Source organism: Diadema setosum, chromosome 13 (assembly GCF_964275005.1).
Source record: "Diadema setosum chromosome 13, eeDiaSeto1, whole genome shotgun sequence".
NCBI lineage: Eukaryota > Metazoa > Echinodermata > Echinoidea > Diadematoida > Diadematidae > Diadema > Diadema setosum.
In genome coordinates this window covers 10,896,528-10,924,254 of record NC_092697.1, presented here as the reverse complement: position 1 = coordinate 10,924,254, position 27,727 = coordinate 10,896,528, and the positions used below count along the sequence as shown (strand labels likewise).

The 27,727-nt window shown below is 37.8% G+C and overlaps 1 protein-coding gene across 1 annotated transcript; it reads right to left on the bottom strand.

Moving 5' to 3' along the window:
* Positions 1 to 6,666: 6,666 nt before the first annotated feature.
* On the bottom strand, positions 6,667 to 27,485 carry LOC140237176 (DEP domain-containing protein 1A-like). The gene is made up of 10 exons (XM_072317118.1): positions 27,420 to 27,485; positions 25,777 to 26,054; positions 24,805 to 25,083; positions 23,956 to 24,134; positions 23,388 to 23,528; positions 20,459 to 21,622; positions 10,907 to 11,076; positions 9,852 to 10,028; positions 8,972 to 9,151; positions 6,667 to 7,230 (listed from the first exon to the last, which is right to left on the bottom strand). The coding sequence occupies exons 1-10, from the start codon at positions 27,483 to 27,485 to the stop codon at positions 7,087 to 7,089; spliced, it is 2,778 nt and encodes a 925-aa protein (XP_072173219.1). The 3' UTR covers positions 6,667 to 7,086.
* Positions 27,486 to 27,727: the final 242 nt, after the last annotated feature.

The window sequence follows — 27,727 nt, the reverse complement described above, 5'->3', positions numbered from 1 at the left end:
GAAGCGCCCCCAGTGGTGATAGACAGTCAAACGATGAGCTCTTAAGCAGTAGAATGGAGTACAGAAAAAATATCTTCTCTGTTAGTCTGAGGAGATTTTCTGATACCAGAAACAGATGACACGAGGGAGATCTTGACTCGTTTCATCACATCAGCAGCAAATTGTACTCACCAGGAATGTAATTATATTCTGAAGTAGAGTTTCCTATGATAATCCATCACATGTATAAAAAAAAAGAAGAAAGAAAGAGAAAGGTAATACAAGATTATTCAGTTTTGTTCCCATTTCTGTATATTTTGTATGCTTTTGTTACATGTTCCAGAGAGATTTGTGTAGTGAGTGGAGATGGTAGACCTGTGTTGAGAAAAGCGGACACAACGATCTGTGTAGGGTGTCTGCACTGAAGCACAGGAAAATTCCCAGAGGAGGGTGTGTAGAATTGTGAGGATTTTTTTGTTTGTTTTGTTTTGTTATTGCTCCTTTAGACTATGTGGGCGTCATCACATAGCTTCTAATTTCTCAAAGCTTGTGTATAATCGATTATGCTTCATCAGCAGTAGGTAATAGGTATAGTGTATGGATATTTCCTTTCGATTTCTTTGGTGAGTATATATATTTAAAGAAAAAGAAAATGAAAAAAAAAATGATCATGAAAATTTAAACGCTCAGGGCATGTCACATCAATTTCCAAATGTAGATTTTTTTGGAAGGTAAAGAAAACATTCTGTGAATATAGTTTGTTTTTTGTGATAATTTATTATGCGTCTCTGTATAGAAATGATTCCTTTTTTTCACTCCTTCCACCCAATATTTCTCCCCCTACTATCTCTTTCTCTTCTCCTTGTACCTTCTGTCTCTCGTTTTTTCGTAGCTAGGAATCTTTCTCGTGGACCTTGTTTGTTCGTGTTATTCTATAGTACACAATTCTAGAACTTCATGGAAAAAGAAAAAACGTAGATAACACAGATGATAGCTATTAGTGATTTACATTGATGATTGATGGATGATGTTGAAAAAAAAAAGTCTGATTGAAATGTCATGAAAAAAATTGGAAAAAAATATGAGGATTGATGCAGTTGAAAAAAATTTTCCAGTTTTATAATAAATTATTTGAACCAAGTATGAGGAAAGGACTGTATTGATCATGAAAACAAATATGGCTCCTTGTGTTGTGCTTTCTTGGAAGTTTTGTCTTGAGATGTGTGTGATGAGTTCCTCGGGATACACAGGAAAAATTAGAGTAAAGAGCAAAATTACATAAAATTAGATTGGTGAGATAACAAGTGAAATAGGGTTTCACATTCCCATTGACCTGTACACAAACCCTAACTAAAACCATAACACCCTAAAAATGTTCCGCAGGCCCTGTATGGTGATGGATTAATAGTTACATGTACCTAAACAAGGTACAAATTTGTAGATACTGCAGTAACTTTCAGTACATGTACATACACGTGCAATACAAAGTGATTAGGCACAGAAAACAAAATGACACAAATCCAAATTGAGTTTATCACAACATGAGGCGATTATGGTTGCACTTTGGCTGGTTCAATGCCTTTGAGTCTGACCTGTAACTTTCACCGCAGGCACACACTTTATCACACAAAAACAGTTTCACATTGACACACGAGTCATTTGTTTGAAGGTTTTAATGGATATAGTGTACATGTACAGTTGTATATAGGTCCCCAAGTCATGCAGTCAGGTACATACATTCTATTCATACCTTAAACAGTACCTACACAGGGGCATTTCAAGGCTACAATACCCCAACAAGTGACATTGTAGTCTAGCTCCCAGGCTGTGGGCTATTTTTCACTCAGAAAGTATAAACTTCGCCAATGCATCACTGGCAATAGCCCATGGAAAGATTGTCCCCTCGATTAGCATGCATGTGCAAGTCGAGCCTTTAATCAAAACTAGTCTAAATGCTATGAAACAGGCTAAGAGCAAAGTTGGCAACATTTGGACCAGGGAATTAGGGAAACATTTTCGTGAAAGCAGAACATATGAGTATCCTCCTCAAGATAGCTTGAGATCTCTTCTGTCAGGTTTTTAAAGGGCAAACCTTCCCAAGAGCAGAATTCATATCCACTCCTGGATTTCAAAGAGCAGACAGGAGAAAATATTCTGAACTATGTAATTCTATCTTACAACAAATACACATAACATTGCAGAAAAACTGACATATACAGATTTTTGAAGTTGATTGGGAAGATGAATGCAATCCCAAAGAGTGCCTGGGTTAATCGAGAAGAGTTGATAGCATCGTGATAGGGTATTTGAATAAAGTAACACAGAGCCTGGAAGCAAGACTACAGACATCAAGAAGAAAGTTTGGATTCTTAATTTGCACATATGTAACGTTTTCCTACGATCAGTTAGAAGTTTTCTACAAATCACAGATTTGTGATGACACACAACACAGAAGTAGACACAGATAATAAATTATGCACAGACAACATTTCATGAGCTGCAGAGTTCTAGTCAAATGTGGGCACAATTATTTGGGTTTGGCATCCACTTAGCATGAAGTTTAGTCTTGATGCAGCATTAATATCCCATTTCCTAACCAACAACATATTCTGTTTATTATCAATCATGAAAATAATACAGGTACCTAATCCATAGACTCCAAAGGGTGTTAACATTGGCAACTATTGTCATTTGCTGACTTTATTACATTCATGAAACACTCTCACAGTGCCAGTATCGAAGAATTGAAATTGATTGTAACTTTGTTTAATACATGATTGGGCATTGATAGATGGCCAATTCGCTACATGTACTGTACAATGAGGTAGCCGGACCCACCTTGTAATGACCAGTACCTTGTTGCAAACACATCATACACAGAGACAAGCTTTATAGGGATGGGAAATCGAAACTGACGAATCCACCTCATTAAAAGCAGGACCTTGCAAGCAAGATCGTCGTAACAGGGTTTCCCTCTACATGTATTTATATGCTTGACCAAGGTGTTACAAGTCCACATACCCTCCGGGATTTAAAAATCACTGTCAGGTAAGTGAAATAAATGTGCATTTTCCTGTTCACTGTATAGAATGTTTGCTGAAGTGCCCAACCAAGCCAAAAGGGGAGGTATTTTTTTTAATGCTCTACTTAAATGACGTACATATCTCATTTGAACAATACCCTGTAATACATACTTGCAAGGATGGCTATACCGCCTCGTCATTGCAAATACTGACTCACATCACATGCATTTTTGGCCGTTCATAAATTGAATTGGTTCCTGAAAAAAAAAAAAAAGAAAGAAAGAAGATTTTATGGTAATATATATCGTCGCTGGGGTGACAAGACCTTGTATCTGCAATTTTGGTGAAAATGACTTTTTTGGATTAATGGTCAGTTAATCAGTTAAGTGATGTCCTGTCCAAATCCTACATGTCTTACCCCAAAAATGAAGCCACCACAACATATCAAAGGAATGTCTATCCCATTGGATACAGTGCTTTGGCTGCCATGTTTTTTTGCTCTCCTGAACATTTGACATTTTGTAGATACGAGGTCTGGGCGACGATATGCAACGGCGTGACAAATGATTACAAAGCTGACGCATGAAATTGCAGTTTGTATTTGATGGTCAGTAAATCTCTAACAGTGTATGTTACTGGGTGGTACAGTTGTCTTCCAAATATAACTGCCAAAAAAAAAAAAAAAAGAGAGTAAAAATAATACGTCACATGATGTCAAATTGAAGTCAGCAAGACAACACTTTTGCGTTGCTTCTGGGATGCTTTAAAGACTCTCACAGGAAACTTGCTTTTATTACCTTGCTTCTATTTGATTTAATTTCCTCATATGGGTTTAGTTAAAACAGATAGATTTTTCAAAGTATGTAGCTTCATTATGAATCAGGTCAGTAATCATTACACATTATTTTTAATTTACAGTCAGAACAATTGCTTGATTTAGAATATCATTAAAAATACTTGTGCACCAGACACTGAAACCACGGGATAATTTCATTAATATTTAGCGTTCTTGATTTGCATCTTAGATGACAAGGAATGTGATATAAGAAAACTTTACATTTCTAACTTGGCAATACATAAGTAAATCTCCATAGTTTTATAAAAACATATATCACCTGCAGCAATGTTTCTCTCAAACCAACAACTTCACTTTAGCTCCAATCTGTCTCTTATTTATAGGTAGATTTACATTTAGTTGAGACACAAACAAAAGACATTATTTTTACACTACACGCATAGAGAGAGAGAAAAAAAAATAAAAGTGAACGAAACTGAATTATATCACTGAAGTTTTCTGACAGTAATGCCAGATCTATATAGATTCTTGCATCTATGTACAACTCTACAGATATTTACACAAAGAAGACACAAAGTTATACACATATGATATTATTAACATATTGTTCTTCAACCTTATAATGGAACTAGACATTTCTACATTGGGACCACAGAATAATCCCCCATGAATTTACAAGTAACAAGTTATTAGAAAAGATGCATGTCACCTCTGACCTCTCAAAACACCCAAAACATTTTAACATTTCAGGCTCTAAGCTGATAACTATAGTTGGCATGGAAACAATTAATTTGTCTGCTATCAGCGAGGTTACCAGTGTTTGCCAAACTTAAATATGGTGTATACATGTACATTTGATTCAGCTGAATGCAATGTCCTCTTTTCAACATTTTATTAGGCAAAACCAATATGTTTATATGCTATACTCTGTGAAATGCATCATTTTTCCCATGCTAGACTGCTGCATAAAAGAGTTTTACACGTACATGTAAACAATGGATAGCAGAAAATATACAAGTCTGTCATCATATACATGTATATCTTTTGACATTTTGGTCAAGTGTTGAATGATGCAATAAATAAGGAGCACCTGAAGGCCAATAACACACACACACACAAAAAAATGTGATTGGAAAAAAAAAATATGATGCCTAAGTAAACTTGTGATGGCCATTAACATAAGTGAAATATGACAAGTTTTCGCAGGTGTACAAAGCATGCATGGAGCAAAGACCAGGCATCAGCTGCTCTCGTGCCAAAACAAAAACAGAACCGTTGGATGAGTTTTACGAGTTGATCATTTCATGTTTAAAAAAATATATATCAGGAAAAGGAGCATATCAGGTAATATGCAACGCTACTGTTTGATTGATTTCGGTATCTATGTACATCAGCACCATCTGAAAATATCTGAAGAAGACTGAAAAGATACAGGTTGAGTTGCAAAGCATGTCATCGAGGTAATGATACCTAATTTAGAATTCATTCTTTATCTATTATCACTGGGTTTTTTTTTTAGGGGGATGATTTTTTTTCTCTCAAAAGATGAATGAATTCTGTCTAAACCCAGTATTTGTATAAGTTCAGAAAAAAACAAAACAAAACAAAACAAAACTCCAAACAAACACATGCACATCTTTCCTATAGTAGTCAAAGAGTTTAGATCTATTGAATATGATTCATATTTTTATTTCAGTTTATGCAAATACTTCCCATGGTATGAGCTTTACCTAGAGCAATCATGATACAAACTCTGTGCCTTCTCGTGACTCTATGTCATGTGAAATTAAATTTGGAAGACTTTCCACACAAATAACTGCATTTTTCATGATGAAAACTGGGCTCTAAATTATCAGCACCTTTCATTATATTTTAACTCAACATGATTCAATATGACTCAACCTGATGACTGGGGGGGGGGGGGGGGGGGCTTGTTTGATTTGTATGGCAGAATTTGCATGCTCTAGATTATTGTGTATGAAATGACCACAAAAATTGAATCAGGGTACATGGTATGTGGTCATTAAACATGACTGAAAGAACATAAGAACTGAAAGCACAAAAGCAAGAAAGTTTTCCTCTGATAAGAAATAAACTGAAAAAAGGAATAGACATTGTCTTTTAGAGATGACTTGAGGGAAAAAAAATTCTTAGTTAAACTCAACTCCCTTAATGTTCCTGGAACAAGAATTAATTCCATTCAATGACAATTATTCCTTTTATTATTTTTTTTTTAAATTCTTTAATCAATTCTTTGTTTCACTGATTTCACTCCAAACAATTTCTGAGAGTAAATTATACACGAGCTACGCAAACCAAGATTCCACCTGTCGGTCAACTACAGCACCTCTCATACATCGTAAAGAACTTGTTCTTACAGCTGCCAAAAGAGTGTAGCTGTCTCAGTGGGACCAAAGCTTGACAACATATGTCCAAACTACATCTATAGACATGCAAGATGTAGCTTTCTTCCCACAAATTGTCCCCCTGTAGTTGTCTCAATGAGACCAAAACATGACAACATACATTGTACTTGTACGTCCAAACTACGATGTAGACATGCAAGTTGTACCTTACTTTCCTACAAATATTTCCACCTGTCACTCATTTTTGTCCTTCACTTGTCGATTGTCTCTGACTGCCTGCTAGTATATATATATATCTCTCTGTTTGTCTATATCTGTATGTATCTCTACTGCAATACATTATATTTCTTCTCTCACTATACCTGGATCTGCACATTAATCTCTTTTTTTTTTCTACCTACCTTTCCATCTATGTACACTACTTTATCTAAATATCAATCTAACCATCTCTCTCTCTCTCTCATTATATCTCACATTCAAGTCACTCTGGAGAAGGACATGAAACAAAACACTGGCCTGATAAATACTTCATCCATCAACCGCTGACAAGACTCTAGCACAGACTTCATCATAGTGATACCGTTCTTTTGCTTCTGAACCCATAATGCCACGCAGATGCAAGGAGAGATGAGATGTAGTTTATAATGCATGTATATGAAGACCTTGATTGCAAAACGAGTTAACTCCATTCTTGTTAATTTCAGATATTTGCCTTTAAAGCTTGTAAAACACAAAGAAAATAATATTAAAATATAATATGAGATTTTTTAAATAACTTCAAGAATATTCCCTGTAATGAAACAAGTGAAGTATCATTGGAAAAGTTTTATTTTGCTATTTTCTGATGAAGGACTTACTTTACAATGTTTAGAAATGGCACTTAGCCCCTTCTGCAATCAAACTCTTACATATATATTTGCTGCTATCGAATGGGCTTGAGCTTGGACAGGGATCTCTTGACGTTGAGCATGGGCTGCTTGATCTTGGGTTTGTCTGGGAAGAGCTCGGCCTCGCTGGAGCTGGTGGGGAGGCGCCGGTGGTAGATGTCAGGATAGGCCTTCTGGAACTGTGCACGGTATTCAGTCAATGTGAAAAAGATAAAGGGAAGAAAATACAGAGAGATGTCACTCTCTAATGAGCTGCAACTTTTTAGTTAAAAACATATATAGAGAAGGAGCTACGTATGAGCCATGTGTACTTCACAATCATGAATTTTGCAAATTAGAATTTGTAAGACAATTTCATGACTGACTAAAAATCTGTGAGAGGAGAACCAGTGATGAAATGAGAATATTTAGAAGTATCTGCTTTCAAGAAACACCTTTGAGATGATTCTGTCTTGTTTTAAAAGAGGCAATGATTTGGCTTGATGGTGAATTTGCAAGTATTAATGGAATCAAGAAATTAATGAAAACAAAACCATTGCAAAACTAGAAATGTCGCTATCGCGACTGGTGTATGCCTCCGCCATAATGCATTGTTCTCCTAATAGGTCTATAGTACAATGTCTTGACAATGTGTGATGACAGTTTCACACAATTGGCAAAATATTAAAATGACAGGTTTGCCACAAATGTGCTGAATTTTCACTTTCCTAGAACTAGGTTCAATTGGATGAATGATTAAAACATCAGAGTGCAGGTATTTGGGGGAACTGATGATTTTTACTTGACTTCTGACCCTTTTATTAGTTTATGCATTGAGTAATTTTCAAGGTATTGAGAAGAAGTATAATTTCAGTATCAAATGGTAAAATAGTATTATCTAAACCTGGCCTTTGACCTTTGACCTCACAGTTCCAAAGAGAATCACTGTTAGGTTGAACATGCATAAATATGTAAGTTTCATGATAATACCTTGAGTTACTTCTGAGATATGGAGGAAGAAGTGCAATTTAGCACTTTCACTTGACCTTTGACCTTTTGGCAAGAAACTTCCCACAGAATATATATTGGGTTATACATGCATACATCAAGTTAAAAAAAATCCTTCAGGCATTGCATAAATATAAGGAAAGTAGTGATACTTTGAGGAGTTGACCTTGACCTTTGACCCCCTGACCTTTGACCCATGACCCCCAACTTCCCTAGATAATCAATGCCCATCGGTACATGCAAATATACTAAGTTCCATGAAGATACCTTGAACCATTTGCGAGATATGGAGAAAAACGTGAAATTTCAACCTTTTTTTTTTTACAAAATAACCTGTGACCTTTGACCTTTGACCCCATGACCCTAAAATCGAAACAAAGTATCATCCCCCCAGGATATACCCTCATACCAAGTTTGATGCAAAACCACCTCAAGGTTCTTGAGATATCGACAAAAACAAAACGGGACGGATGTACGGGCGTACGGACGGACCTACGGATGGACGGACGACCCGAAAACATAATACCTCCGGCCACTTCGTTGGCGGAGGCATAAAAAAATGTTGTATCTAGTATCTCTTCTGGCACAAAAAAGAAGAAGAAGAAAATATATGAATACAATGATAACCAATATGAGTTACCATAATGATATGTATACATCGTTTTGATTCACTGCACAGAATAAACAATGTCAATTCACTATCATTGTCAAAATATTTGTCTAAAATGGATTTGAACAGCAGTTTGATAGTGGATCAGCAAAAACATCACATCATATTACACTGAGATGAGCTTTGCTTGCACAACCAGGGTTACATCCAGAAAACATACATTTTAGTCACAATTCCAATTTAAAGTGTCTTGGAAAATGCTAGTGATAACCATTACATCTTCGTCTCCACCCAACATGTTCTCATCTATTCTCAGAACTCACAAGCTTGAGCTTTTTCTTCTTCTCCTTTGCTGGCATCACTCTGTCGGCAATGATGTTGTCCAAGAGGTCCTCAATGGCCTTCTGGGAGCTGGACGTCTTCTGCTTCTCATATTCCTCCACCGACACCTGGGCACAGAAGGCAGCCGGCTGGACATTTTCTGTGTCCATCTCGTACTTTATCTGTAGCCAGCAGGTCAGAGTGCGAGAAATAAACACATACATTATCATTTATATCTGTCAGATATCTTTGCATTCACATTGGCCTCCTCCTTCTCATTGCTTTGAGTGATAATGTACACAATTTTTAGTTCTTTCATGTACTAACTTACGTCCAACAAACCTGCTTTTTTATATCTCTCACGTATCAAAGGTCAACTACAGGGCATATCTCATGTCTTTCTCTCGCTTCATCCTCAACTCTTCCCATCCATCAATCCATCAATCACTCCCTCTATCAACTTACTCACACTCCCATGGATGATAACCTTGCAAACTTTATAAACAGCACTGCAGTGTTATGAAGTCCAAAGGGCATGCCTTTTGTGGAACAGTAAAACAGTATTTTTACCTTTCCTGCAATAGGAATGTATGGTAGTACAATTTGGAGAAAACAGTATTTTCCATAAAACCTGTAGCATTTTTGTTAAAAGAAGAAAATCAGCAATACTAAATAATTCAAATAAGTAAGCATTGGCATCTCTGCACTCCTTATTTAAAACAAACATTCAATTGTCAGTAGCAAACATGAAAGTAAATACAGAAATTAAATGTGATCTTGGTAGGATGCACAGATACATGGATGGGACAGACGGACAACCCCAAAACACCGTAATGCCACCAGCAACCCTCTGGTGTGGAGGCGTAAAACAATTTGGCTCACCTGGCTCCTCTTTAGATACATCATCCTCTCCTCAATGTCTTGCCTAAGCTCCTGCGGTATGGTGAAGAGGCTGGTGTGGTTGTCAAGGAGATAGGCTACTATCCTCATTGCCAGCGACTCATCCAAGTCGGCCTCCGCCTCGCAGCAGAGGATGGAGCGCGTGAAAGTATTCAGCAGCTGAAATGTGATAAGATTTTGTTGTTGTTGTTGATGGTTTAGCAACATTAACTCCCTGAGTGAGAAATCATCATTTGTAATATCACTATTACAAATGTAGTATGAATTATCTTTTTTTTTTCTTTAAATACACTCAAAACAAGGAAGTTGAAAGAATTAGATATTATTCAGAGGGGTGAAGGTTCAGGTGCGAGTTTCGCAACTGCTGATCTGTAAATTAACAAACATGTAAATTAACAAACATGTAAATTAACAAATATGCCTTGTCCGCCTTGGACTACTTAACATAACAATGTCAGAATCTCGGAGCTTGGGTATTTGTTCCATGTTCATTGTGTCACTGCCGGCAACCAGGGACAGCCTGGTGGTAGTGTCGCTGCCTGGAAAGCAGTAGATGACAGGTTCGAGTCCCACTGGTTCCTTTTTTCCGACATGTTTGTTAATTTACAGATCAGCAGCTGCGATCTTGACATATTTAATTTGTAGAGGGAGACAAAGAGAGGAAACTTGCACCCGAACAAAGAAGTTGTTTGGAGATTAATGTGTGAGTAAATGGAAGGACATCACTTTCCACTTTATATCTTACATGGCACACTTGACTATATATACAATCACAGTTTAATGAAAACATGAAACTTTGGGTGAACTTTTACTTTGACACAGTCACAGCTTGGCAACAATAGTTGACTACTGGCATTTGCACTATTGCTATTGCCCACTGCAATTATTAGAACTTACAATAATGTGTTACCACGATGTTTTCTAACATACCCAAGAAGGGTTATAGTTTAAATCCATGAATAAATCCACAGTGAAGTCATGCTTCTCCATGATTATCATTCAACGAACAAAACTAGCATTTAACTGAAGCCCCTTACCAACTGCCTGGTCGAAACGTTGGCGCTCAGCACCAGCTGCACATTGTTCTCCATCTTGCTCATGAGGCGTAGCAGGAGGTGGAGGGCCCTCCTCTGGGGCGGGGGAAGCAGCAGGAGGCAGAGCCGTAGTGCCTCCAGGCAGTAGGATTTGTCCTCACTGAGGTATAGGCCTGGAGTGTCGTGAGTGGAATGAGGGAATACCAGTCATGAGAATGCAGTTGTAATGTGGAATATTTCACAGTGTGCACTTTGTGCTACGCGATGCTGGCATGGCAATTAAAACGTTCATATAGATACATATATCTTTTTACTATACTCCATACACTTGAACTTGTATCATTTCTGGTATCATATGTCAACAGTCGGTAAAATTTGCAAACACAATTTACATTTTCCTTGATGAGCAAGAAAATGTAACCAAGTGAAGTTTTCTACTATAAGAGTATGTAGTGTGCAGAATACGATGCACTGGGAATTTCTAATTAGGAAGCACACAAAGGGAAGTTAAGACAAGAACAAGTTTACTTCTGATGAATTTAGGTACCGGTACTCGACTATTCAAAACTACACCAATTCAGTGAAAGTTGCAACCTACAAGTGTATGGTACAGAAATGAAGGTCACTATCTTCTAAGATACTTTTCACTGATATATCGTAATGTAATAACCATCAAATGGCAGGTTGCATTCCTTCCCACTGGGCTTAGAGAGACAAACGATGATGGAATACTCACCTTACTTACCTCCTTCAAATCAAGAAATAAATTGTGTTTGCATAAAGACAGATTACATATCTTCACCACACCCAACACCAAGCAGTTCATATAAACTTCCTATAATATGCTGTACACAGGTTTATCTTTCACCAGCAGGTATATATTCCAATAAAAGTTAATACATGTTAGATATATTTCAATATAATGGTTAATTGGATTATGATGTATATGTAAGGGGGTAAAAATTAGGCTGCCATGAAAGTACAGTGTATGATAAGACTACTGCCATATTGAAAATGGATGCTATACATACCAAGTTAGATATTGATGAAGGCATGCAGCTAGTTGTGTTGGATTGGTTAGTTTGTATTGCAAACTCCCACACACTTCAGTGCGAGAATCATGCAATATAATATTAGCAATGGAACAAGTGTTAGTATGTTAAACCAGTTTATCATATCATATCTTCACTGTATTTCTGGCTGCAATCAAAATTAATTGCTTAATCTTTGTTAAAAGTGTCAAAGGGAAACAGAGCAGACAATAACATCCACTAGAATCAAGGAAAGTACACCTTTTTGACACAAAATGGAATATAGAGCAAGTTGTCCATGATGCACGAAAAGTGGTCTACCACATTATGCCTGGAATGATCGACGGCCTAAATACAGAGTAAAATTAGACAAAACACAAAAGTAAAGGTCTTAAAATCTGACCTTAGATTAGAAAGTTATGTAATCTTGTGTTTCACATGTTCATGAAACAATGACTTATTGTACACATTGTAGTCCTTGTCATACACCCAAACTGGATGACACCCAATGAGTCCCTATTCAATTGTGCATACATCTTCACTGGATTTTCTCTCTGTGTCAATAACATGAAATCAATAAGTTGTATCCCTCTTGTATCAAATGACTCCAGCTTTGTAATAACCTAGCAATGGTGACTCATTGGGTAAGGGTTTGTGGCTGCTAAATTTATAAACCCAATTAAAGAATATCTTTATATGACACTTTAATTTTTGGTCTCATTTTGATACAACTTGTACCATTCTCTCTGTCTGAACTTTCTCTATTCACTAAAGTGAAGTTAATAAGCTGTACCATATCATGGCAATGAAAATTGCACTGAGCCCCAGCCAAAGTTGAGTCTGGTGGCATTGTGATCCTTACTGGAACAATCTAATTTTTAAATCGTTAGTGTAAATCATATGAATATCAAAGACATTGTTTATACTACTAGACAATCACTACCTACATTTATGTGATTTACGTAATTAAATGCATTAAAATGAGTCTAAATAGAGCAACTGCATCAGGGCAATTCCACGGTAACTGACGTTACACGTAAGGATTTTCATGAAATTGTTTACCTTGTAGTTTTGTGAATGAAAGCACCTTGGGCTTGCAATTAGCATTGATGACTAAGTTCATGAGAATGAAGAAATTGGTGGAAAGTTTTTCTCTCAAACTACATTTCTTATCACATAGCAAGTGAAAATGTGTTGGTAACTGACGTTACGGAAAAAAGACATGGGAAATTATGGTGTAGATGTAAATGGAAATATCTCATGTCCCTGACTTTTAGCCTTTATGTGTTTAATATGGCAATACACCTAGGTTCTTAGGAACAGGTGTGCAAAATAATGTGCACTTTAGTTGTCTCCTTTTACCACCATGCCAATTTCAGTGAAGGCATGACGGTAACTGACGTTACGTAACTGACGTTACGCTTACATTTGCCATAGGGTTTACACATGCAAAATCATGATTGGGAATAGCTATGTGGTATTTCATAATTCTGACCATTCAGAATGATTTGGTTGATATGGGGTCATACCTTGGTTCATCAGTCATAAATACACAATGAAATGAAACAGTTGTCCATTTTCTTTGTGTTCTATGAAAACTTAAAGGTAAACATGTCAGTAACTGACGTTACGTAACTGACGTTACACATACTTTGCCGTGGGGTTTACAGAGAACTAATTTATTTTACAGGTTATTATACTGCTGCAATGTACCAGTGACAATCCCAGGCAACTACAGCAACAAATTAAAACAAAATCTAAAGACACAAATGATATTGGGTTGGCCCTTAGGGGGCACCCCCCCCCCCCCATGCCATAGCACAGTTGGGCAAAAATATTGTAAATGCACAAGAGGATATTTCTTGACATTTGTCTGAAGATTTAATTTTTATTCAACATCTATGATTACACAGAGCCATTAATAGATTAAGCAGTTAAGCAAGTATAAATATATTGACATGACTAAGGGCTTTTTTGTTTGTTTGTTTGTTTGTTTGTTTGTTTGTTTGTTTGTTTGTTTTTTAATGAACAGGAAAGTTTTTATCTACATAGAGTGCTCCACCCATAATACCTTGTAGTACTACACAAAACATGGATATTTTTGTGCTTGAAAAAAATATCCCAGGTCATGGGGAAAAAAATGTATCAACTCATAAATATGCATAAATATGTATGAAATCTATTGTGATATATTTCTCCTTCTTTTCTTTATTTTACTCCTGATGATCTCCATCATCAATTGATTTAAATGAAAAGTGTCGCACTTTTAATATTTCTCTGTGCTTTTTTGGTCAAAAGAGCATTATTGTTTTATTCCTAGCTTGAAGTATTTTAACTGTTTTTCTTTTCCTTTTCACTGATATATCACGGCTTGCAAATACATTCGAGATACCAAGAAATCGGACTTTGCAATGAAAGAATACTAAAATCAATATAAAAAACTCTTCCTGTTCATAATTATCATGTGTTGTATTACAAAATGTCCCTGCATGAATAGAATAAAGTAATCAACAAATACACACTGTATGAACAATTTTTTTTCAACCCTATAGAATCCTCTCTCACTTTGAGCAACATCAGTGTTAAGTTTCAAACAATAATGAGTACATGCCTTACGTACCATATAATACAAGATGAGCCATGTTAACTACACCACACATTTAAAGTGCAAGAGAAGAAATATCTGTTTGTGCATTTGCCTTGAGGTACATGTAGAAACTTGACTAAGCTTCCTGAAAAAAAAAGAAAAATGCCAGCGAAAGCAAACATTGGTGAAGATTGTTAAACTGTTGGTATACAGCTGTGCAGAAGTTTTTTTTTTGGTTTTTTTTTTGGTTTTTTTTTTTTTGAATAGAAAATGTGGTTAACATGCAATCATGTCACTGATTAGGCCTACAAACTTTGGTAGCTTTATCATCCCGTAGGACTGGGAATGTACTAATTTGAGTGCATATACTGCATGTGGCAAACTAAACTTCCAGATGATTTAACCTTAAACTTGTGCTGAATCAAAAATCGAAAGCTCAAGCTCCCCCCCCCCAAAAAAAAAAGAAGATAATCATGGTAAATGAATGAACAAATGAATTTAGAAATGATATGAAATAAAAAAATATATATATCCATGGACATACCATGGTAAAGACATCACTTCCTATGAAAGGGATTGCTGCTCTTTGTTGTAAGTAGACTTCCCAGATGTATTGAAATGGCCAAAAGTCAAAAAATTTGCCTCAGTTATAATTACTGTCATGGTAACTGACGTTACATACTTGTGTATGACGTTTCGGTAACTGACGTTACACATTTTGTAGTGTTCATTTTGACTCTCCAGTATGCCAAGTATCCTTATTTCTGGTATTGAAATAAAGGCATATGGGCATACATTAGAAATCCCAAGTTACATTATACAGCTCACTTCCTTTGATGAATAAACTTAAAAATTCCTTGTTTTTGGTAACTGACGTTACATCCATCATTATCAAAGTAATTAACAGTTTTTATCAAATTCTTTAAAGCTACCAGCTTTTTTTTCTATCGTGTGGTAAAAGACTTCTCTGGTAACTGCATACATATGAAAGATTGTTGTTTAGAGTACTAATAAAGTGGATATACAGAGAGTAAGTTATGCGACAATACACTCTTTTCACCATTGAGTTATAGGCATATTTTGGCAGCCATTTTGAAAATCAAAATGGCTGCTTTTATTGAAAAACATAATGATTCTTAAAACTTCAACTCAAGTACTGTCTGAAAATGTATGGTGTTTGAAACAAATATCATTTTGAATTTTTGGCACCTGTGTCCTAGTTACCGTGGAATTGCCCATCAGTAAAGACAATGTTAGAATAGGAATTGATCTAATCATAATTGTAAAGATACAATGTAATTCTACAAGTATGCACTTTACAAGACGAAAAGGAAAGAAACATTTGCAACATTACTGCCACAAGATGTTTCCCTCAAACCAGAAAACTTTGTTGAAAGTGTGTCATACACTAGAGATTTACAATGGATGCCACTGGAACTGTAATGTTTAGAAAGTAGAACCTCAATAATTCAGATCACTAACATCTTTATATCAATGCCATAAGTGCCAAGACTAGGTCTGCATCATGTTCACCTTCAGACTAACACCAAATGAGGAAATGTTTAGCGTATTCATAGCAGCACTATAGCAGCATGTTTGACACCTGTATTCAGCAGACTGTCAAACAAAGGACCAGAGGTGACTTGGAATATTTCATTGTAATTGATTAACAAATTAACCGACATCTCATAAATAAGCAGTGAATCGATCAGTATTTTTATATAGGTAGTAGCCATGACAAAAGAAATCATGGGCATACATACTCGAACAGGACTCAAACCTACGACCTCCTGATCTCCGGACAGGTGTCTTATCCTCTAGACCACTGGAGATCAGGAGGTATTATGTTTCTTTGAATCCTGCCAGAGCATGTATGCCCACCGCAGCCCAGGATTTCTTTTGTCATGGCTACTACTAAAATAATGATCAATTCAGTGCTTATTTATAATAGTCAATAAAGGGCAATTTGTTAATTACAGTTAAACTCGCATAAGTCGATCTTCTCGGGACTGAGCAAAACACATCGACTTAGGCGAGTTTCGACTTGTACGTAAGTCGAAAAAAATCGACTTAAAGTTACACCACACGTACATATGTATAATGTACATGTATGTTGTCTACTCTGGAGCCGAGAGCTGGTGCGGTGTGCCCGATATTTGCCCTTCAGCAAGACACTTTATCCACATTGACGCAGGCCAGGGCTCCACACTATAACTTTTATTTTGGTGGCCCCAAAATGATTGATTTTTATTTTTTGGTGGCCCGAACAAAAAAAAAACAAAAAAAAAAAACAAGCAAAACTAAATCGGTCCTACGTTCGGTCCGAAAGTTACCGTTATTTTTTTCTGATTGTAAAAGCAATCATCCACCATTTACAAGTATTTTAACACTTCCCGGAGCCGAATGTTGCCGTTAATCATTTTCAAGTGTAAAAACAACCGACATTCATTAGGATCTTACGGAGCTGAATATCATCCTTATTCATTTCCGAACGTGAAAGCAAACATCCGCTTTTTATTTCATCATCTAAATGAGCCGATTGATACCGTTAATCATTTCCAAATGTAAAAGAAACAATCTGTTACTTATTTTAGCATCGTACGGAGCAGAATATTACCGTTATTCGATCCCCAAATTCAAAAGCAAACACCCGACTTTTTTTATGATCGTAAGGAGCCAAATGTTACTGCTGTCCACTTCCGAAAGTGAAATGAATCATCTGACATTTATTTTGGCATCTTCAGGAGTCGAATGTTACATGCTATTTACTCTCGAACGTAAAAGCGAACTTTCGGCAATTATTTCATCATCGTACTGAGTTGAATACTATAGTTATTCATTTCCGAACGCCAAAGCAAACAATCAACATTTATTCTAGCATCTTCCGGAGCTGAATGTTATTGCTATTTGCGTTTCGAACATAAAAGCAAACATAAGACATTAATTTTATCATCGGACGGAGTTGAATACTATTGTTATTCATTTCCGAACGTTAAAGCAAATATCAAACATTAACTTTAACATCATACGCAGCTAAATGTTACTGTTATTCATTTCGAAATTTAAAAGCAAACATCCGACAGTTGTTTAGCATCGTATGGAGAAGAATATTACTGCTATTCACTTCCGAACGTAAAAACAATCATCTGACATTTATTTTAGCATCTTCTGGAGCCTAATGTTATTGCTATTTACTTTCGAAAGTAAAAGCAAACACCCGATATTTATTTCATCATCGTACGAAGTTGATTATTATTGTTATTCATTTCCGAACGTCAAAGGGATAATTCGACATTTACTTTAGCATCTTCCGGAGCTGAATGTAATTGTTATTTACTTTCGAACGTAAAAGTAAACATCCGGCATTTATTTTATCATCGTATGGAGTTGAATATCATTATTTTTCATATCCGAACGTCAAAGCAAACATTCGACATTTATTTCGGCATCTTCCGGATACTTTTTTTTATCCTTATTCATTTCCGAACGCAAAATCAAATCTCTGACATTCCAAAAGTATAAGCAAACATCCGACATTTATCTTAGTATTATACGGAATCGAATATTACCGTTATTCATTTCCAAAATTAAAAGAGCAAACATCTGACATTTATTCAGCATCTTATGGAACCGATTGTTACCGCTTCATTTCCAAAACTGAAGGCAAACATTCGGCTTTTTTGGTGGCCCGGCGTGCGTTTTTGGTGACCCCGGTCACAAATTAACCATTCGCGAAATCGTGATTCGATTCGCGAAAAGACTCCGCTAAATATAAGGCATAGATCGCTACACTCGGCAGGGGCTACGTCGTCCTTTCACCAGGTCTCGTTACAAAACAAAAATCTCGCGTGAGTTCTTGCGTTACCTGTCGTTAATGTTAACGAAACATCGTTAATTTGCGCTAGGGATCGTTACTCATCGTTGCTACAAACGTTAATTTTCCCGATCGTTAGTTTGCGTTACTAACGATTCAGGTGAAACCGCTTGCGTTAATGAAACGTTAATGTTTATTTACGCAGTTTCTTTTGGTATATACTGTATGTAAACAAAAACTGGCGTCTCGTGATTTTGACAGTGATTTATTACACAATAAAATCTTATTCGACTTAGGCACAGTGAATTCAATGGTTTTTCCGTGAAAGTGTTCTTGGAATTTCATCGACTTAAGCGAGTATTCGACTTAAAAAATTCGACTTATGAGAGAATTAATACACGTAAGTCAATGGGGAAAAATCGGGACTTTTTAAAATTATCGACTTGCGCGATTATTCGACATATGCGATGTCGACTTAGGCGAGTTTAACTGTAGTTGCAATAAAACAACTCGATGGAAGAATTCCATCATGAACTTGGAATATTGTTCTGCTAACCAGCAGCAGCTAATTAGAGAAGTGCTGCATTGAATATAGAAAGATGGGCAAACGTGGTCAAAATATAATAGTTATGAAGTAAGTATGATGAACTGCTTTTAACTATAAAAGACAATATTGAGAGAATGCTGAGGAATATAAATGCTGTATTTTTGCTTGTGGTGCAGAACTCTTTGCTACTGAATAAGGCAACAAATTGGAGACATTAAAATCACCTGATTATCAAGATGCATTAAGATCTAGAGACTAATACGTCTTGAGTTCTATCAGAGAAAAACAAAAACCCAACAATAAACAAACCCTAAAATAAAGTGCAAATGTGCCCATGGTATATTACTTTTCATAGATTTGAATCTGGAAATGTAAATGAGTGACAGATAATCATCCCTGTCCACATTGGTTTGGGTTTCGAGTCCTAAGCTAGTCACAAGGAGTTAGGAAGTGCTGTGCCATCTGTTACCACGCTCTTTAATCACACAATAAGAATGAAAAATGAAGGAATATCTTTTTTTAAAAATGGAGCAGTACATGTAGTTACATGTATTTTGAGACAACAGTTGTGTTTATACCTTGGGCCTATTTAGACTTAAAGTGCAGTAATTATGGTACCCCACCAGGATTTCCCACCATGTCCCAATTTGCACACAATGTTTGTGATAATGCCTAGATAAACTTTCAGCAAATACTGTAAAAGTGGATATTTTTGCACGACTAATTTTTCGTGCTTGGCCGGGTAAGAAGAGTTTCGCTAGTTTTTAATTCCACGGGATCAAGACATCAGCTACTGGAACATATAGCGCGCAAAAATATTCGCGTGCTTTTATTTTCCCGCTAGCTTCTGGTTGCGCGAAATGCGCAAAAATTTCCACTTTTACAGTACCAATCCCAACAAGAGCAGCAAGCCACACTGTGAATAGTGACAAATATGTGATCACACAGCTGCACAGTCCCTTCTGTACCAAACCTGACACAACACGGCATACTATGCAAATGCTGCACAACACATGAAATTGTCCTAGATTGATTACACACCTTCTTGGTGATTTATGTTTTCTGTAAAAATATGGCATCATATATTTTGCCATGTCGGAATATCCTTGCTGGCATCCCTCTGAAACATGTGACATGATTTCGGTGAATATATACTAGACCAATTACAGAAATGGCATTCTTTGGGTTTCAAATTCAGCAGCTAATAGTGCACCAATTTAGAACCAAGCACTGATTCACTGCCTTTCACTTGTTACGAAAAATAAATAAAATGTGCAAAGCTGCTTCCTCTGACTATCAAGTTTAGAGAGTGCTGCTTATAATTCTGGATGAAAATTATATGTCATTTCAGTGTTGCTGGGTCAGGTGTGGTACATCATCTTTCCAGCAAGTATATGTTGTAGTTCTTGTTTTGAATGCAATTACATACAGGCATAGGTTTCTTAAGTGCAACTGACGATACAACTTCTCCAAAAGACGTGGTATTGAGCATGACTTTGCATGTGATGATGAATACAATACCTTTTACAGAACACAGGGCCAGTGAGATTAGTGGAAGTTGGACCACAGGACTTACTTGAGATGCTGTTCACGCTATCCTGCCGCCTGAGGCGTCGCTGGGCCGTCTGGGCCAGGTTTTCGTACATCGGAGTGGACGTCTGGAGATTGGAGAGGCTCCTGCTACATCGAACTGACCCCACGATTGCCGAGGGCATGCCGGAGGGGGTCATCTCGGCCTGGGCACTGGGGGTCGCAAAACTCTGCTGACCGGAGGATATTGCGGAGTAGGAAAGAGTGGCACGGATCGGGGCTGGGTAGGGAGGGCTAACCTTTGTCGAGTTGTCGGTGTGACTGTGGAGCGATGCCTCCCTTGGTTCCCTGGAGGATCCTTCTATGGGAGAGAGGTTGTAGACAGGATATGAAGGAGGCGGAGCCAGACCTGGCGAGACAATCTGATTGGAACTTGTCACCCGCTCTGCAGGTGCCTCTTTGTCCCCAAGGTCTGCACTATCATCCGACAGTTCGCGGTATGATGATGATTTCTTCTTGACCAGTCTGCCGAAGAGTTCGGCCGCAGAGCCAAATCTCTTGGAGGCAAAGAGGCCACTCCCCCACTTCTGCTTGGGTAGAGTCTCCTTCTTACCAGCCTCTGTGATGTTGGAGAGTGAGCTGCACTTACGTGGGGGGACTTGAGCCGAAATGGAGCCCGTATTCCCATAGGTGGATTTATCACTCACTGAGCTTACCTCAGCGAGTGACGACTTCTTTGGAGGTAGCAACGGTGGCATGTTCGCGAACCCGTAGTCGTCTTCAGCGTTGCTCATCCTGTGACCTTGGGGTCTTGCGGCGTTGGCGCTGTACACATTGTAGTTCTTGTGCAGGATAGTGTTTCTGTGAGTCAAGACCTCCGTGCTCCCAAACCTCTGGTTCAGTCCTCGACGAGGAATCCCAGTCGCGTTGTTGGGTAGATGAGGGGTGTCCCCTTGCATCGCAAGGTCCGCCGGACCGCAGCTGGTGCTGCGTCGCACCTTCCGTTGTCCAGCCACGCTCCCGGCTCCGTCCCTCCGGGCCGGCCTCTCCCTGCCCGAGGCTCTGGCGGACAGGTTTCCCCCACCCATGGTCATATTGAGCATGAGGCTCTCCACGGACTGAAATGAAGTGAGCCCTCCCCTGATTCCTGTGTACACTGTCACAACCTCCTGCCCAGGAACAATACCCCGATCCCTGCATTCCATACTGACTGTTAGAGGGATGATCGTGGATACCAGGGAAGGTGGGACAAGGCGGACAAGAAGCAAGAGAGATGACAGAAAGAAAAACAGATGGAAAAGAAAATGGATGGATGGTAATTAGTACATAATTTGCAGTGATGAGAGGGTAGTAAATGGAATGAAATTTGGGCAATACATGGGGATGAAAGCATGCAAAGTTTACCTCCCTGGGGAGTAAAAGGGGGTTATGTAGTTTACAACTGTAATATGCTTTTAGTTTTATTCTAGATAATTTCTATTAGATAATGAGGGATTCTGGCTACATGTGTTGTTTGAACGCCATTGCTAGAAACAGAATTGACTGAGTAAGTATTTCGCTTTTGCAGGATAACAAGATAATAATTTTGCTCAAATAAAGAATCTGAATATTCATAACAAATACATTCAGACAATGCTTGTGATTTACCATGTTTAGATAGATGCAGTATCTATTTGTATAATGTATCCAGTGCATATGATACAAATGTATGTGAAACATCGTTAGATATCAGTAGGTTGTATAGGTTTCCTTTTAGCTTTGGATTTTTTTTTTTTTTTAATTGATTGATTACATTTCTGTAATATATACACTGGTATATATAGGTAAGGAGACAGAACTATGTATCACTCAAGCTACAAAAAGTAGAATAATACAATAGATACAATGTACAAATAAGTACATTTTGATTATAATTTTAATCATTATAATACTGATTATTTGTTTAATATAAATTGTTAGACATTTTGCTGTAAATAAATCAGTTAAATATATTGATGGCAACATGCAATAAAATATGTGATATGTGAATCCAAATATGTTAGTTCTTATGTCTTGTGTGTTTTCAATCAAATGCCCATTTGTTGAGTAAGACAGACTCTCATATGGTATCTTTTGAATCTATTTTCTTTATTTTTTAACTTCACCTTCATACAAGTCGTTTCTCAAGTTTTAGTACGTCAAAAGCAGTTCAGCTAATCAGCTAAAAAGTTTATCACAGATAACAATTTAACATCTGTCATTATTATGTGTGAGCTTTTAGTTGTCAGTTACCCATGCCATACTATGCTTATAGTGATAAAGTGCACAGATGCTATTAATTCAAATTCTAATATCCTTCATCTGTCATCTTTAACTAAAACAGGAATAATTCCCTATAGATCTGGAAAAAAACAAACAAACCACACATTTTAATAGATATCTTTGTCGTTTGCCTTGACAGGTAACAATGAATTAGCCAAACACTATTCAGCACTAGAGGATTATTTGCAAATAGCTAGAAGCAAAGCAAGGGGATTTTACAAAGCTGGGGCTGGGAATGACGTGGGAGGGTAAAGGTCACATGCAGGCGGCATTACATAACAACATATTGAAGACAAATGACTTCATGATTCATCTCGCATCTGAAGAAACTAAATCCCTGGTTTAAAACTAAAACAAAAACAAAACCAAGAGATGGACATTCATACCTACATCATTTTACAACTATTTCTTTCTTGACATGAAATGATCAACAAAAGATAAAAACAACAGAAGGCCATAATTTCAACTATGGACCATGTATCAGGTGATCAAGTATCACCATAGTAATCGTGTATCTACATAAAAACAACAAAACCCTGAGTATACATTCTACATGATGACATCGCAACATGGTAACTAAAAAAACCCAAAACAATGATAATGAAAAACAAAATAAAATCAGGATGGGACCTAGCCCTGGCAGTGCAGTGCAGCCAAGCCAGTCCTGTACTCACCAAATGAATCAACGACTAAGTTGTATCTGCTGTAGGTGATGAGAGGCTCACTGAGATTCTGGAAGTAGTTGCTTACGGTCTTAAAGACATCCCTCTCAAAGCCTGGATAGTTGGGAAGCTCAGAGTCAATCTTACTAGGCCCTTGAAATTTGTGAGAGAAGGAAAGAACATAATTTGTTGTGTCTCCTGCCAAGGCAAAAATGGGACCGAAGTCAAGCCATTTTCTTTTATATACAATCTATCTAAAACCAATATTACACCAGTATCTTTAAGAATACAAATGCATTGTTCTGCCTGACAAGCTTTACCTTTATCCATTAGCCATCGCTTTGCCCAGTAGCTCAGAGTTCACAATGTTTGATGTTTATTCCTATCAAGAGCATCTTCTTAGACCAATATAGGAGTGTTCCATGTTTGCTGTAACTTGGCCGCCAATTCAATGTCAATTGGCCAGGACTCAACAAAAGCCCTATTCGTTCCTGAGTTTAACATCTGCACACCGGCAAATGTGCAAAAATGATTTATACAGAATCAAAGTCCCTCTAAAGAGTTCAAACCCCCTACTTACAATTTGCCAAGCACCTCATTGCCGATAGCACCCAATGAGGTAAGTCCCCTTCCTTCTTCAAGAGCTGGACCACTCCATTCCTGTTGATGTGGGTGCAGTTGTGAATGATGTCAGAGGGGACAATGACAGAGTCATCCAACAGCCCATCTAGTGTTGACAACCAGAGTAACCTTTCCAGTCTGAAATAAGAGAGCATTGTTTATATTTGTAATCTTTAGTCTGTGGGGAACAAGGCAAAAAGTGGCAGGGAAGGTGTGCTAAACAGAAAGTCAGTGTTAAAGTCTGTGGCAAAAAAAGGAACACCTAAGTCATATGATATTTTATGTGTCAGAAAACTGCAGTCTATTCACATCTCACAAAAACACATACATGTTTGTTTCTCATTTGAGCTGTACATTTTGCCTTCGTGGTACTCCAATTGAGGCAAACTATCCACAACCACAACTATTTGTACAAAACTGTAATCCCCTTGCCCCATTGATGATTCCTGCCAAGTTTGATCAAAATCTAGCCACCAGTTTTCAAGAAGATGACAATTTAACATTAAACAAATTACAAAAACTATTTGTAGTACTTGGGCCCCACCTTAGGGCATCACCATAATTTGTAGAAACTATGAGTCCCCCACCCCCATTGATATGATATATTTTGGGTATTTTGGCCCCACTATTGGGGCACCACCGTAATTTGTACAAATTGTGATCCCTCCCCCATCGCCGATTCCGGCCAAGTTTGGTTGAAATCCAGTTAGGTCTGTTTTCAGGAAACAGATAAAAATGTGAACAATTATGAAAGATATTAAATACTGTAATCACTGGCATCTCTGTTTCTGTGGCAATGGAAGTTTACCTCTTGAGTGTGGCACTCTTCCAAACCTCCTCCACCTGTTCTGTGGTGAGTGGTCTGGGTATCAGTCTACATCTGGGCAGCTCCTTGGTTACTCCGCTGCTCTCTGGAGGCCGAGCATCAACAACATTTGTGTCCCTCAGCGCCAGAGGTTGGGTGACCCGACCCTGCGTTGTCCTGGCAACAGACTTCTTGACCTTTGGGCTGGGGCTGAGGCTCTGGATGCTACTCCGGCTGGCCAGGGCAGAGCGCAGCTTCTTCATGGGTGATACTGGCAAGAATCTGCCATTCCATAAATGTGGTGAGGAGAGATAATTTATATCAAATGAAATACAAAAACACTGCAAATGTGGGAACCAAGGTTATATGATATGCAAATATTTTCAGTATTTAAGAACCTTTCCATTACAGTGGCTTCTTTGATCACCACTCATTATAACTCTTACTGCTAGTACATGTTTTGCCTAATCAGTATCTCTGCTTGTAGACATATTAGCATCTTTGTGAATGTAATTCTTTTTGCCAGGAGGGCTCTTGCAGTTTCTTTTTTTTTCATCTGCACTGAATAATGGGGTAAACCCACAAAACAGCTGGTAATAAACCTACAGAACACTTTCTGACCTTGGACAATAGCCCATCAGTACCACTGCAGTAGGGCCATCAGTCTAGTAAAGACCAGCTTAAAATCTCGAAGTCCCTGCAGTAAATCCCAGATTTAGGGAACTCAAGAATCAGAGTGCATTCTCTGTGGAGAGATATTGTCTAACAAGACAAGCAGAACACAATAGTTTGGTAGTGCTCACAACTCATTGTGAGAGGGCCACTAGTCAAGCAGCTTACTATCACCTCTAGCAAAGACTAGCTTAGCTTCCAGAAGAACAAATAGAGCTTAGAAGGGTTGTCAGTATACGGTCCACTGATTTCTCTCTCTCTAACGCTTCCCCTTTTTCAGTTTCTGGACAACTGCCCACTCACTTGTATAGATGACCATTGTCTTCGAATGAAGCTTTCTCTGCAGCAGCCACTTTTGAGGTCTGTATTCCTTCAATGATTTTGCTCTGCACGAATTTATCCAAGAGCAGCACAACTTGTTGCCTCGTGACCCAGGGACCAAAGTTCTCACTGTTGCAGAGGTAGTTGTGCAGCCAGTCGACGGCTTCCGCCGACGTGAAGCAGTTGTCATAGTGGCGCATCCGCCATCGGTGGCGCTTCAGTGGAATGCCTGATCGGAAGTCACTGATGATGGTATTCCACTGTTGATTGGGAGGCACGCAATGTCAATTTTGAATTTAATCATCAAATCTTTTATCCATATTTAAACACATGGCCATAAGGCATTACCCTATTACATGCAGCCACCAAGAGAAATGTAACAGAAGGTTACGACAGGAACATGTATGTAATCTATTAATAACAACGACATCACAATTGAATCAGTCTACTTATACACGTATAAGTTGATATAACCTATGGTCACACTGTCAATCACTCAAAATCTAGTGGTGACTGTAGTGTTGGGTACCATGCATATCTGGAGTGCTAACAATCTTCACTTCAGATTAAACCGACACGCTGTGATGAAGAACTTTTGATACCTTAGGTACTGATATAAATATGGATCACAAGAATTTTGGGAAATTTAATTCAAGCTAGGAATGAAAACATAATTTTAATTCACTTCTTGCTGTGATTCAATTGTTTTATTTTATCATTGTAGAAATTCATCAATCACAAAGGAAGTGATTAGCATTCGAAATTTGATGTTCAACAACAGATATTTAATGTCTATGGTAGCTATAAGCATTCTTTGGTGACACTGACATAGACAAAAAAATTGGGATTTTTTTTTCTTTTTTTTTTTTGGTGGGGTGGGGGGTGAGGCATCGCTGACCTCTATTAAGTTCTTGATTGAAATCTGGGTGTACTGTAAAAATCCAAGAGGACAGAAATGGACTAGACCCCCTCGATCAACATAAGCCGAACAAAATGTTCACCATCGGGCCATCAGCATATCAATTGGACTACATTGTCATTGGTAATGTATTCAAATTGACGCATTTTATAGTATTCAAGTTGAAATTTAGCTGCGACACTACCACTACTCCGTACCAGACCCGAAATCCTGTCCTACACTCAAAGTTGGGCTTCTGTTACAGTCCACAGCCTGAACGCTTTGCGTTCGGCTGGCCGCAGTTAAGCCAGCAATTGATTGAAAGATTATTAATATGAATAATTCATCATCAGGGATATATTCTGCAGAGACTAGAGACCGAGAGTGATAATGTAGGTTCAACAACTTGTTGTAAAATCTATGTACACTCTACAATACAAATCACTGCTGATTATTTAAAGGCCTAGGTCCACAGACAGTTCACACCCGGCATTGGAAATTTATCTCTTCAGCCAGTGCAGTAGTATTCTGCTACTAGTAAATACTACTAACGATAACGTTATCAACTGGTCGTGCTGGTAGCATGCTCTAATAACTTTCCATTTTATTCAGTAAACACTGCAATAGCACTTGACAGAAATGGCCACAGAAATATTGAAACACTCAAGCGTGTCAAAAACGGTTACTATACTGAGTAGGGCCTACTCTTCATCGTTCATACGATTACACTTGTACAACAGTCAACACTGAACACAACCAGGACCAGACCAGCAGCAGCTGCAGCCCGCAGCATCATGCAGCAACACAACGGTGTCGACTGTTGTACTCATCTTCTACTCACCAATTTTGTCGCTCGAAATGGACCGATCGTTGTTTTCGGTTTATCCATGTTCATGCATGATAAATGCGTCTTTCTACGGCATCTGACTACTGCTGATTAAATGAAACCTCTTGATCGGATTTAAGACATTAATCCCATGTAGATACTATGATGAATCCGGAATATAGGAAAGAAACTCTGTATTCCGGGTGTCA

Coding starts and splice junctions, on each gene's coding strand:
- LOC140237176 (XM_072317118.1), bottom strand. CDS start 27,485: ATGCTGCGGGCTGCAGCTGCTGCTGGTCTGGTCCTGGTTGTGTTCAGT. Junction 26,055..27,419: donor GTGTTGACTGTTGTACAAGT/GTAATCGTATGA, acceptor CCCAATCAACAG/TGGAATACCATCATCAGTGA. Junction 7,231..8,971: donor AGAAGAAAAAGCTCAAGCTT/GTGAGTTCTGAG, acceptor TACCGTGCACAG/TTCCAGAAGGCCTATCCTGA.